Source organism: Rhincodon typus, chromosome 1 (assembly GCF_021869965.1).
Source record: "Rhincodon typus isolate 14 chromosome 1, sRhiTyp1.1, whole genome shotgun sequence".
NCBI classification, from domain to species: domain Eukaryota; kingdom Metazoa; phylum Chordata; class Chondrichthyes; order Orectolobiformes; family Rhincodontidae; genus Rhincodon; species Rhincodon typus.
In genome coordinates this window covers 109,912,254-109,925,634 of record NC_063332.1, presented here as the reverse complement: position 1 = coordinate 109,925,634, position 13,381 = coordinate 109,912,254, and the positions used below count along the sequence as shown (strand labels likewise).

At 42.7% G+C, this 13,381-nt stretch overlaps 1 protein-coding gene across 1 annotated transcript in view; it reads right to left on the bottom strand.

Annotated features, from left to right (window-relative positions):
* Window positions 1–13,381, bottom strand: part of antxr2a (ANTXR cell adhesion molecule 2a) — a 220,896-nt gene that overhangs the window by 169,569 nt on the left and 37,946 nt on the right. Inside the window, exon 8 of the mRNA XM_048602572.1 lies at window positions 11,009–11,089. Within this exon, the coding sequence (XP_048458529.1) occupies window positions 11,009–11,089 (81 nt within the window). The remainder of the gene's footprint in view (window positions 1–11,008; window positions 11,090–13,381) is intronic.

Genomic DNA, 13,381 nt, shown 5'->3' with positions numbered 1-13,381 from the left:
TTGTCTCGGATTCTCCAGCATCTGCAGTTCCTACTATCTATGAATATTATACAGACGTTTTAAGCATTCATCTGCCAAAATCAAACTAATCTCTAGCTGTTGGAATAACACACAGACAAAGGACTCAATAAATCTACATACACTTGAGTGGTTAATCACCAACTAGACAATCAGAATTTTTCCCCACAATGACTACGTGCAAGAAAACAGTTCAATTTCCTTCCCAAGACAGCTGCTAAATGTGGCCTTGAATAAGAAATTTTGTTTCACGGCATCCCATGCACAACTATGTCATCCTCAACCACAGCAACACTTGGTTTCCATATCTATCCTGACAAATAAATTTGGCTCAAGACATCCATTTCTTCTTTCATTGACAGTCTATCCTTCTGGCCTTTGAGTCAGATCACCAAACTTGTGTAAAGTTTATGCTAAGGTATAAGTAATTATGTTTCAAGGACCCACGTCCAGTTAAAACACCACTGAAGCTTGCCAAACATGCTCTTGATTTTGAACCTACCCAGCAAAAATAAATCAAGCAAGTTAATTACCTATGCAAAACCCAATCTTGCCTGCCATTTTTCAGTTCAACCTGTAGAGTTCTACAAAGGATAAGGCAACCACCCATATTCAACAGGAGTCTCATGAGTTTATACAAACTGGGATTCCATTATGTCAATGGGATCTTGTTTGCATTTAAGCTCTTGGCTGAGTGGGGAAGCCACTGTAGCTTTCTCACTAACCTGGAGTGGGTTAGTAACAGGTGAGAAGGACAAAGGGAAGCCAGGAGGAGATAAGTGCCCCATTATGAAAATCATAGGCATATAACCAGCACCCCACATCCCCCAACCACCTCCACCTCTGACCCCTTTTCTTCCAAAAAGAAAACTGAATTAACAAGGCCTCATTATTTTTTGGAAGGTATCAACTGTCGTCCTAATTGACAATCACATTGAAGTAATATATCTGAAGTCCTAAAAAGTCAAATTTTGTCTTTTATAAAATAATAATAGCTTAGATCACAAACATGCAAACAGTGAAACTAACTCAAGATATAAGATGCTGCCATAACAGTGAGTCATGACATGGAGAATTCAGCAAAACTTCAGATCTGTAGTGAAAGCAGCCATAAATTATGTGCAGATGATGGAAGAAAGTCAAAAAATTCTCAGGCTTGAATGTTGTAAATTTTTAAATGTTCTTTTGGCAATTAAATTGATTCAGCAACATATTTTTATGATATGGCTCAAATGTTAAAACTATAATGATCTATGAATGCAGTCAGGGAAACTTCTACTCTTGTGAAAGTCCTTTGACATCCATATTTTTAGATTATTCTTCTAAAAACAAGACCTTCATTTCCAATGGCCTTGAATGTACCTTTGTTTTTGCTAATTTCTAGGTAAATTTTTGTTACTAAAGTTCAGAATTTTCACAAGAAAACCAAGTCCCTTAATAGGCTTTAGCTAATGTAATCAAGATGGTGCCTGACAATGACGACTTTATAAACTTATCACTGTATTCATGTAAACCTATAATCGAGTACATGTAGCAATAAAATCTAATTCTAATGGGTTGAGTCTGCATTCATGCAAGACATTTTCTCCATTATTTTTTCAAAATGTGTCATTGATGGCATCATAAGGACATAAAATATAGATAAAAGCCAGTTGGAATGTATTGCAAATTTTATTAAATATTTGTACCTTTAATGGATTCCAGTGGGACACCCTGCAAAAAGTGCATTCTACTGTAACCCCATAACAACAGCAAAGCATTTCATGCCTTCGCTAACTATGGTCATGTTTTATGCTGGAGCCAAATACAATCCAGCTCACAACAGGATTCTTCTCCAGCACATGTTATGTGAAACTGTCCCACCAGCTTCAACAAAGACAGATCAACTAACTCACTCCCTCCCTCATTGCAGACATGGTTTCACAGCAACTCACAAGGGTTACCCAGACAGAGGAAGAAGTTAGAGATATCACTGCAGTAGGCAGATTATGGAGAATTGGTGAGACTGGGTCCCACATTCAGTTGAGTCTCTGCCTTTTTGCTCTTCCTCAAACAAGCACATGCAGAATCATCAAACTGGTAATGTTTAAAGCTGCTAGTCATAGAAACACAGAATCCCTACAGTGTGGAAACAAGCCATTCAGCCCATCGAATCCACACCGACTCTCTGAAGAACATTCAACCCAGACCCAACCTCCCAACCCTATCCCTACAACCCTGCACTTCCCATGGCTAATTCACCTGGCCTGCACATCTCTGGACACTACAGGGAATTTAGTATGGCCAATCCGCCTAACCTGCACATCTTTGGGCTGTGGGAGGAAACCAGAGCATCTGGAGGAAACCCACGCAGACACAGAAGAATGTGCAAACTCCACACAGAGAGTCACCCGAGCCTGGAATCAAACCTGGGTCCCTGGCTCTGAGGCAGTAGTGCAAAGCACTGAACCACCGTGCTGCCCATGCTCCCTCTTTGCCTTTCTAAATCTTTCTAATTTTTGCTCCTCTGCCATTCTCCCAAATCCACCTGAAGACCTGGACTCTGCAAAGAATGACAGAAAGATTCAATCTCAAACCCCAGCATAAAAATGGATACCCTAGGCAGGACAGTGAAGCAACAGAGTCTGACACAGTGAATCAGAGAACATGAGTGAGCAGCAGCAGGGATAAATAGACAAGCAGACAGTAAATTTAGCTTTCTGTTCAACTGAAGAAGGTCAGGGTTACTGAAATCTGAAGCCCTGTCTCTAAATGAGAACTGTCCTCACACTTGAAACCATCAGACGTTTTGCGAAGCTGCCTGAAGGCACTTGACCATTCTGAGCTGTGTAATTCTATGACTCTATGATGTCTGAGCATTCATTGAACAGCAGAATGGTGCGCTTGATGATGCATCTTGTGCAGTGATTCTCAAATGAGGGTTCACACAGACTTTCCATTGGTCTACCAGTGCTTAACAAACAGTGTCAGCATGGTGGGTGACATGGGCATCAGCAATCTAATATTATGATCGCTTTACAGTATTATAATTTATATGGGGATGTGGTTGCTAATAATACCATTTGAAAGGGGTCCTTTGACAAAAAAGTTTTCGAGCACTGCAGCAATAATCCCATGGCTATAGTTTTAACTCAATTCAGAAAGCAAATGTGAATTCTTAAGAAAATATCATAAGCTCGGTGTAAACAGGACAAACATGGCTGCAAGAAGCAAGCCTCTGAATCTTTCAACTTGATCAAAGAGCAGAGGAAAGGAAGCTTGGCACAGAATGTCGGCAGCATTATAACTGGCAGAAGACTGGACAAAGATTTGCACAATGTGTTGGTGGTATTAAGTGACTATTAAGGGAGTGAGACACGACAGCTCTTGAAGGTTGCTGGCTCATTCAGCAGTGTTTCCAAGAGCCTCATGCGATGTCAATGACAATGTTGTGCCTGGAAATCTTTCCTTACTTGTTCCCAGAATCTCGACAATGTTAGCATAAAGCCCAGGAAAGAAAGGGTGGACATTCTCCTTGAACTGTTGCAATACCTGCAGTAATAGATGTGTGATGAAATGACCTGCAGAACAATTACCAAGTGGCAATAAAGAAACAGCTGTATATGTCTTTTTTATGTGCAAGAACAGCTGGATATTGTAAAATAATCCAGCAACAGGAAAACTACTGTTGAGGTAAAAATGTAAGGATAGCAGTACATTGAAATAAATAAAGCAAAAACAAAACTTCTCCATTAATCTGTCAGGCCCACCTTTTATCATGGAATTGTATAGCATAAATTGAGGCCATTCAGCCCATTGAAGCTGCAGCACCTCTTTTCAAAAAGCAATCCATCAGATCCCTGCCTCTGCTCTTTCCCCACTGTCCCAGCAACTTTTTCTCCTTCAAGTATTGATCCCATTCACCTTTGAAGGTACATACTGAACCTGCATCGACCTGCTAATCAGCCAATGCTACCTAACTACGTGTTACTGAGGGGTTATTTTACAGACAGATTACCACAACTCCCAATATAATAGTCAGTCAACACTTTGCCAATCAGATATCTGGCTGCCTCACAAAGACATTACACTGTGGGTAGCCATGATTGATTGGACAGGGACTTTCAACCCTCATAAATGGCAGGTCCTGACCGAGAGAGTTGTTAGCCAATACAGTTCATCCACTTCACTAACACCTTCCACCCCAACCTTAAGTTTACCTGGACCATCTCTAACACCTCTCTCCCCTTCCTGGACCTCTCTGTCTCCATATCGGGCAACCACCTAGAAACCGATATTCATTTCAAGCCCACCGACTCCCACAACTACCTAGAATATTCCCCCTCCCACCCACCTTCCTGCAAAAATGCTATCCCCTATTCCCAATTCCTTCGCCTCCGCCGCATCTGCTCCCAGGATGAGGCATTCCACTCCCATACATCTCAGTTGTCCTCGTTTTTCAAGGACCGTAACTTCCCCTCCTCGGTGGTCGAGAACGCCCTCAACCGTGTCTCCCACATCTCCCGCACCTCATCCCTCACACCCCGTCCACGCAATAAGAACCAAAAAAGAATCCCCCTCGTCCTCACGTACCACCCCACCAACCTCCGGATCCAACGCATCATCCTCCGACACTTCCGCCATCTGCAATCCGACCCCACCACCAAAGACATCTTTCCCTCCCCACCTTTATCTGCTTTCCGGAGGGACAACTCTCTCCGTGACTCCCTTGTCCGCTCCACACTCCCCTCCAGCTCCACCACACCCGGCACTTTTCCCTGCAACCGCAGGAAGTGCTACACCTGCCCCCATACCTCCTCCCTCACCCCCATCCCAGGCCCCAAGAAGACTTTCCACATCAAGCAGATGTTCACCTGCACATCTGCCAATGTGGTATACTGCATCCGCTGTACCCGGTGTGGCTTCCTCTACATCGGGGAAACCAAGCGGAGGCTCACCCCCATCCCAGGCCCCAAGAAGACTTTCCACATCAAGCAGATGTTCACCTGCACATCTGCCAATGTGGTATACTGCATCCGCTGTACCTGGTGTGGCTTCCTCTACATCGGGGAAACCAAGCGGAGGCTCGGGGGCCGCTTTGCAGAACACCTACGCTCGGTTCGCAATAAACAACTGCACCTCCCAGTCGCGAACCATTTCAACTCCCCCTCCCATTCCTCAGACGACATGTCCATCCTGGGCCTCCTGCAGTGCCACAACGATGCCACCCGAAGGTTGCAGGAACAGCAACTCATATTCCGCTTGGGAACCCTGCAGCCCAATGGTATCAATGTGGATTTCACAAGTTTCAAAATCTCCCCTCCCCCTACCACATCCCAAAACCAGTCCAGCTCGTCCCTGCCTCCCTAACCTGTTCTTCCTCCCACCTATACCCTCCTCCCACCTCAAGCCGCACCTCCATCTCCTACCGACCAACCTCATCCCGGCCCCTTGACCTGTCCGTCCTCCCTGGACTGACCTATCCCCTTCCTAACTCCCTACCTACACTCACCTTTACTGGCTCCATCCCCGCCTCTTCGACCTGTTTGTTTCCTCTCCACCTATCCTCTCCTCTATCCCTCTTCTATCCGCCTCCCACTCTCTCCCTATTTATTTCAGAACCCCCTTCCCCTCCCCCTTTTCTGATGAAGGGTCTAGGCCCGAAACGTCAGCCTCTCTGCTCCTATGATGTTGCTTGGCCTGCTGTGTTCATCCAGCCCTGCACCTTGTTGTCTCGGATTTTCCAGCAGCTGCAGTTCCTACTATCTCTGACATAATTTCCGAGCAGTTCTGCAGTCCCAGCCATCAGAATATAGAGGTGAATACTGTTGGCACTACAACCAGTGCACAAAGACGACAAGATGTCTCCCAGACTGGAGTACAGAGAGTTTAGTGAAGTCTAGCTAGGAGACCCCACTGAAGTGAAAGTGGGTTGGAGTCAGGTTAGAGAGCCCCAGAGGGAGGAGCGGGGTGGAGTGGAGTGGGGTAGAGTGAAGGTAGAGATAAGGGTTAATCTGATGGATATAGGGGGCTCCACCCCCACTACCGCAGTGTCTCCTACAGAAGGATTTACCTCCCATGCAGCAGCAGCTCACACAATGACAGTTTCCAGGCTGCTTGCCTTCAGCCCACCTTCCCCATACAGATCATAACTTTTATTTTGGCGGGGGAGGTGCGGGCAGAGGGGAAATGAGGCCTTTAAGCAGCTATTCATTGTCCACTTACGGAGCTCAACAGGCCTAAGGCCAGGATGGCTGCCTGATACTTTACCCTCCTGTAAAATGGAGGACAGGTTTGGGAGGTGATAGGTTAGCCATCTGCTTTATTTTACAAGCTCCACAACATCAATACATCGACAGGCGGTGCTGTAGAATTCAACCTATAAAGCTTTTTTCTCATTTTTTTTGCCATTCCCCATAAATCTGTACTATCTGGTTATTGGTTCTTCATCTAATGAAAACATTTTTTTTCGACTTATCTAATCCTCCATGACTTTCAACACTCTACCAAATCTCCTCTACCAAATCTCTGCTTTTCATTCTTCGAACCTTTTCTTTGGTTGGGAGAGGGAAAAGTGCAATTTCTAGTCCCTCAGCATCATGCCCAGAGCAAAAGAGGACTTGATAACTGTGGTCGACTCTTCTGCATAACCGAGAATGGACACACTCCAGTGAACTGAATAGCTACCATCAAACCCAAGCTTTACAAAGGATGATGGATGTAGACTTCATGGATAAGAAAACACAGGCAGATGGTTGTGGGGTCGGTTTCTTCCAATTTGTTTGGCCATTACATAGTGATCCTTACACAACAAAAGCTTGGAAAATGCCAAAAGCCATTTGCCTAATTCTTAAATCCACACATATCATGCATGGTTCCCTCAGCAAGAGTAACATCTGGGAATCAAGTCTAATCCCAATACCTACTGAGCACTCGGAGAGTGGAAAATGGTAGAAATATGGCTGATAATCCTAGAAGGACGGGGTTGAGCTTTAAATTCTTCTCAAGGTTTCCAGCCCGGGATTGGTATATCTGCAATGTCTGTCATTTGGGAAAGCCTATTGCTGCAGAACACAACATAGGAGCAGACAGATCAAGCAGCAAGAGGGTGGGTGAGGGGGCTGTGAGAGTGGGGAGATGGAGATCACAGGGTACAGCATGGTCAGGGACATGGCATGGTGGTCACAACAGGGTCAATCATGGTCACTGGAGGGTTTTTTGCAAAGTGATGGAAATCCAAAAAGCATGGGGTCAAACAGGATATTAACCAAAGCGACAATAAAGAAACAGAAATATATCTGTTTTAAGTGGGCATAAGGAATTTGATCTTTCAAAAGATCACTAACAAAAATAAGGAAAAATATATTGCTGAAGTAAAATGCAGAAGTGGCAGTATGGTTGGTGGTGATAAGGTTGGTTTCTGGGGTAGCTTGTTTGGTTGACAGTCACATTTCCTTCAGAGATAGTAGGAACTGCAGATGCTGGAGAATCTGAGATAGCAAGGTGTAGAACTGGATGAACACAGCAGGCCAAGCAGCATCAGAGGAGCAAGAAGGCCGACGTTTCGGGCCTAGACCCTTCTTCAGAAATGGCTAATTTCTTCAAGTCACATTTCCTTTCTCTTTCCACCTCACAAGCAATGCTGAAAGGGGTAATCTAATGGTTTCTTTCACCTGTCAGGTTTCTCAATCTCAGACAACCTTATAGAATATTTCAAAGTTTAACATTCCATCTAGGCCAAAGCTGCCTCTTTCTGGGAGATTAAAATTACCTCCTTATATTTAATCTGTATCCTACTCTGTAAAAAACAAAAATGCAATGGGATTATCTGACCATATTGTATGTTGGAAAAGTCTGCACATAAGTTGTTTCTTTTCCAGGTTTTATCCATTCTGTTCCTGTTTACAACATTTCACACTGGAAGCCAGTGTGTAATAACTGTATTTTGTATGATTCCAAATTTGTCCTCTGTCAAAGTCATATACATTTAAATTAAACTAGATTATTTAACCAGCACACTAAATTGTATTATACCAGTAAATGCCCATGGAAATGCTTAATTTAAAGTTAGGTGCAATTATATGCAAACGTTGTTTCGTGGTTCATGGTCTCGCTCTGCATTTGTGCATTTTATCTGTTTCTGGTGGATTGCTCTGGGTGACTCTCATTTTGTTGTTTTCAATACGTGTCCCTTTGTGACTCTACCTGTGGTTCTTTCTAGTGGCCAGACTTAACAATTTCTTCTCTTACCCCATTTTCTATCACTGGGACTGTTACCACATGTTTGTCTGCCTGCCCTGATTTAGTCAATGTTTTTCTTTTCGTGGCTCGCCCAGTGGGCAAGAGAGAATCGGAAGATATAACTGGGTGTGCAGCAGAAGTTCCAGATGTAATGCAGTATCATCATTAGTAAAGGAACACAGTGTGTTAAATAGCTGGAATAGGGTGTGTGATAGGCCAATGTTGGTCCAAATAACCAAAAATGGCAAATGAGCTAGCACATTTCCATCCCCACCTTACCACCGACAACAAATTGCAGTCACCTCTGGGAACATTAAATTGAGGATGAATTGAAAATCCAATCCTAATGTCATCACAAGACAGAACCTTTTGCCCACAATCTATCCTCCTGCATTCTCCCCCTTCCTCTCCTCCATCACTGTTCCTTGTTCCATCCCGCATTAATCACACTACCCCTGACTCCTTCATCTAATTCAGCAATGATCTCATTGAATGGTGGAGTGAACTTGATGGGCTGAATGGCCTACTTCTGCTCCTGTGTCTTACGATTTTAATTCAAGCATTCTTCTGTCATCAAATTCTACTTCAACTGAATATTGCATTTGATCTTTACTATGTGCCTGCAACACCACAGCGCATTAACTGATGAACCGATTAAACCAAATTGATTACCATTAAATTTAATGTTATCTGTAGGCATGCAAACATAGGACATATGGTTCACTGCATCCTAAAAATAAAAACTCCACAGTTTTAGAGAATTTAGCTTTCCTCACAAGAAAACTTCTGCCCATATCATTCCAACTGCAAATATAATAAAGTAAATTTTATGGCCACGAAATGGGCACACTGTCCGCTTCCCATGTAAAGTCCAGTGCGACAATATCAGGTCACCAACCCTGATGTCATCACGCTGGTTTCTGATATTACACAAACTGAAATTGACATTTTTCAAAAACTGCATAGCAAGCAACTCTGAATATCTCACGCATCAGGTCTAAAATAGATGGGAATCTTTTACAGCAGCTATAATGAAGTGAAACAACAGCGACAGACAAAACCTGTTGCTGGGACTGTTGTTTGAATGTACTTGCAGATTTTATTCTACAGTGTGGTGGTGTCTGTACAATCTCTAATAACATTCTTTTAGTACTTTTCCTGCCTTCAAAATAGTTAGAACGTGAGACAGCAGGGAGATGCCACACTTGTAGCCATGACCCCGTTGCTGTGTGACGTCATCTGCTGCAGTGATGATTCTCAGAAACCTCACCTCAAGGTTTTACTTACAACTGGCTTCTCACCTCTCTGCCCACAATGTGAATGTGGCTGCAGCAAAATATTCAGCACATTACCTATTATACTAACTCAGGTCACAGGAGCTTATTACAGTGTGGCATTTTTAAAAAAACAGGTCTCAGAAACAGTTCCCGACTGTAACTGCGAGCTTGGAAGGAGAGCAAGCAAAGCATTGCTGTTCACAAAGCAAGATACCTACACAGCTATCATTGACTGGCTTCCTGCTCAAAAGCCACAAACAGGCTGCAACTCGCTTTGTTCAACAGGTACAAAAGGTGGTGGTGGGAGCTGGCCAGCAGCATACATCCAGGCCACTCTCCTACACCCAGTCAAACAACATAAAATTCACCCAAAGTTTCCTCTGTCTTTCACTCAGCTGATGTCAAACCAACAAAAAGAGCCAACTCTATTATCTCAAGCTTGTAAAACCAAATCTTAATCAACATATTGTTTATGATGAACCATTTTTCATTGCCATTGCAGATTAAAAGTTGGGCACACACACATCTTGTCTTTTCCTCTCTAGAACTGAAAACAAAGGCAGAGTATAAGGAAGTCACCTGTTTGGATCCTGTACTTTCAAGGCAGCAACGCCAGAGACATTTCTGCTTTCTGCTTTTGTCTCAAATCGATCTGTCAGCTGAGATCATTAAGTTAACATCTTAACAGCCCTGTCAGGTAGTTGTAATATTTTCTGTGGCACAACTTCCAGAAGAGTGGAGAAACTCTCCACAGTGTCCTGGCCAATATTTATCCCTCAAACAGACAGTACTAAAAGAAATGACCAGGACATTATCAGAGACAGTAGGAACTGCAGATGCTGGTGAATCCGAGACAACAAGGTGCAGGGCTGGATGAACACAGCAGGCCAAGCAGCATCATTGGAGCAGAGAGGCTGACGTTTCGGGCCTAGACCCTTCATCAGAAAAGGGTTCATCAGATAAGGCCATTATCACATTGTATTTTGTCAGCACTTGCCATTTCGCAATTTGCTGCTCCTTTGTTGTCAATTGAATGTCCCCAAATTCAAAATGTTCATTGCCCTACAACCTACAACTTACAGACCACTGCTGAGGTCAGTTCTCCACAAAGTATCTTCCATTTACTATGTAATGACTTCATCTTAAATTCGCTCTCATTTGTCAGCTTCAAACCAAGTATAGCAAAGACCATTCTTCACCAAACATGAACTCAAGCACTATTAGTCATTGTTGTAAAATCTATACGTATCTACTGATCTTGCTTTCACTGTAAGATACAGACTACAAAAATAGTTATGTCTATGTATTTACAGCACTTTGAAAGTGGTCATTTTTTCCATAATAACAATGATAATAAGATTGCTGTACATTGTCATAAATAAACGACATGTAACATATTGCATTTCAAATATGCTTCCACTCTTAGAATCAAGATACATAAATAAGATTATTATTAGTCACTGCACGAACATTATGAAAGCAATAATGCTTACCAAATCAATTATTCCTTTCAAAGCATGAAATCCTCCATTAACAGGGAAAACGTGATTTGGCGAATCTGCAACTTTTTCCAGCTGTTAAAAACAAAATGTTTAGTTTTAGAAAGTCATCTAGTACATTGCTAAATGTCATGATTGCTTTTGCCCTTTTAATGTTATAAGATCATTAGTCAATCTACTGCTGAAAGAAAACTCGAAATTTTATAGAGTTCGAATCCGTCAATAGCGTAAGGAAATCCGTATAATCACTGCCAAGATTTGTAAAAACCCATCCGGTTCATTGTATCCTTTAGGGAAGAAAATCTACCATCCTTATCTGGTCTGGCCTATATGTGACTCCTGACCCACAGCAATGTGATTGACTCAATAGCCCACTAGGCCATGGGGATTAAATGCTGACCCAATCAACGATGCACTTTTTTAAAATTCATTCACAGAAAGGCAGCATTTATTGCCCATCCCTAATTGCCCAGAGGGCAGTTAAGAGTGAAACACATTGCTGTGGGTCTGGAGTCACATGTAGGCCAGGCCAGGGAAGAACAACAGTTTCCTTCCCTAAAGGACATCAGTAAATCAGATGGGTTTCTCCCCAGCAATCAACAAGTTTCATGATCATCAGACCCTTAATTCCAGATTTTTTTATTGATTTCAAATTCCACCATCTGCCATGGTGGGATTTGAACCCAGGTCCCCAGAAAGTTGCCTGAGTCTCTGGATTAATAGTCCAGCAATAATACCATTCAGCCATTGCCTCCTCTTCAAATTCCCCACAGCCCATGAATAAATATGTATGCCCAAGACATGAAAAAAACACAGCTTTCCCAAATAAATATTTCAGTTCCACACCATGATTATGTTATACAATGATTGAACTTGAAGTTGACCATCCTCATTTATTCAAAGTGCAATCTTCAGAAAAAGACTGGTATATTGTTTGGAGACTGACTTGAGAAAATTTGGTTTGCGAGTAAGTAAATGTCAGACAAGGCTTTTAATGGTTGTAAAAATCAAGATGAGATACTGTTTAGCATAATAAAGAATTGCAATTTCCACTTTTCAAGCTGTTAAAATAATCACAACATATTCCTCAAGCAATGTATTTTCTAAACACCATTGTGAACCTTTCCCTAAATGAAAATGGAATCCAAATCCAATTCGCAGAGATAAGGACCAGCATCGCAAGTTATTGTTACTTGAAAAATAGACTACATTTCATAATTTTCAAAGACACACTAAATTTTACTTTGATTCTAAACACTGTTCCTTCATGTATCAACAATGACCGTAACAGGAACAATTGCTCAGAACTATGCACAGCTCGGCTTAATGTGCTGGCTGGTTGATCCCTGCTTCTGTCAGTAACTCCTGGATTGCATGCAGACTTCATCTTACAGCTGCCTAACGAACCTCACCAGTTTTTCCCACTTGACTTCAATTGGTCTTCATTACACTGCTGTGGCTTGACTCTCAATGTTATCTTTTCAGGCCATTTTCCTTCTGTTCCACTCTTCAAAGTCAGCCTTCCACTTAAATTTTCTGTCATGTTTAGGTAACTAAGCTTCCTTCTGTATTCCATCTCGTGCACCTCTTTCCTATCATGTTGAATCTCTCAGAGCAGCATCCAACTTGTCTAGACCTCAACTCCTGCAACATACTTGAAATGTTCTTCCAATGTCAATTCCTCTAATTTCCTCAAATCAAGTTCAGCACTTCAATTCCTGCAATTCAATCACACTAGCAGATTTATAACCTCTATTCCTCCATTTTTGTCCTTTCCCAAATGTTTCACACTCCGACAGAAAAGGCCCTAAATAATTCATGATCTCCTATCTGATGATCCTATCAGTAGTAATTGCGTGTTTGCTCACCTGCACATTACACCATGCTCTTTCTCGGTATCTACTTGTCTGGTCATGCTTTCCACCACTAACTGCACCTTACTTACTGTACCTACGGTGCAATCACCCTCAGCAATGCAATACTCTCATCTAACTCGAACTGCACCTACTCTTCCATCAAACAACTCACTCTTTTTCATCCTAGAAACTTCATACAAATCCATACGGCTAAAGCTTAAAACGTTTTTTTTTGGCTATGTGCAAGTTTCCACCCATAGCACTGAAAGAGATCATTTAACCCTTTGTCCCTCTCTGAAACAGGAGCCCCACAGCAACATTCTGCTCCCATCTGTACTCCTTTTAAGAGACAACCAGGTGCAGGGCTGGATGAACACAGCAGGCCAAGCAGCATCATAGGAGCAGAGAGGCTGACGTTTCGGGCCTAGACCCTTCATCAGAAAAGGGGGAGGGGAAGGGGGTTTTGAAGGTTGCAGGAACAGCAACTCACATTCCGCTCGGGAACCCCGCA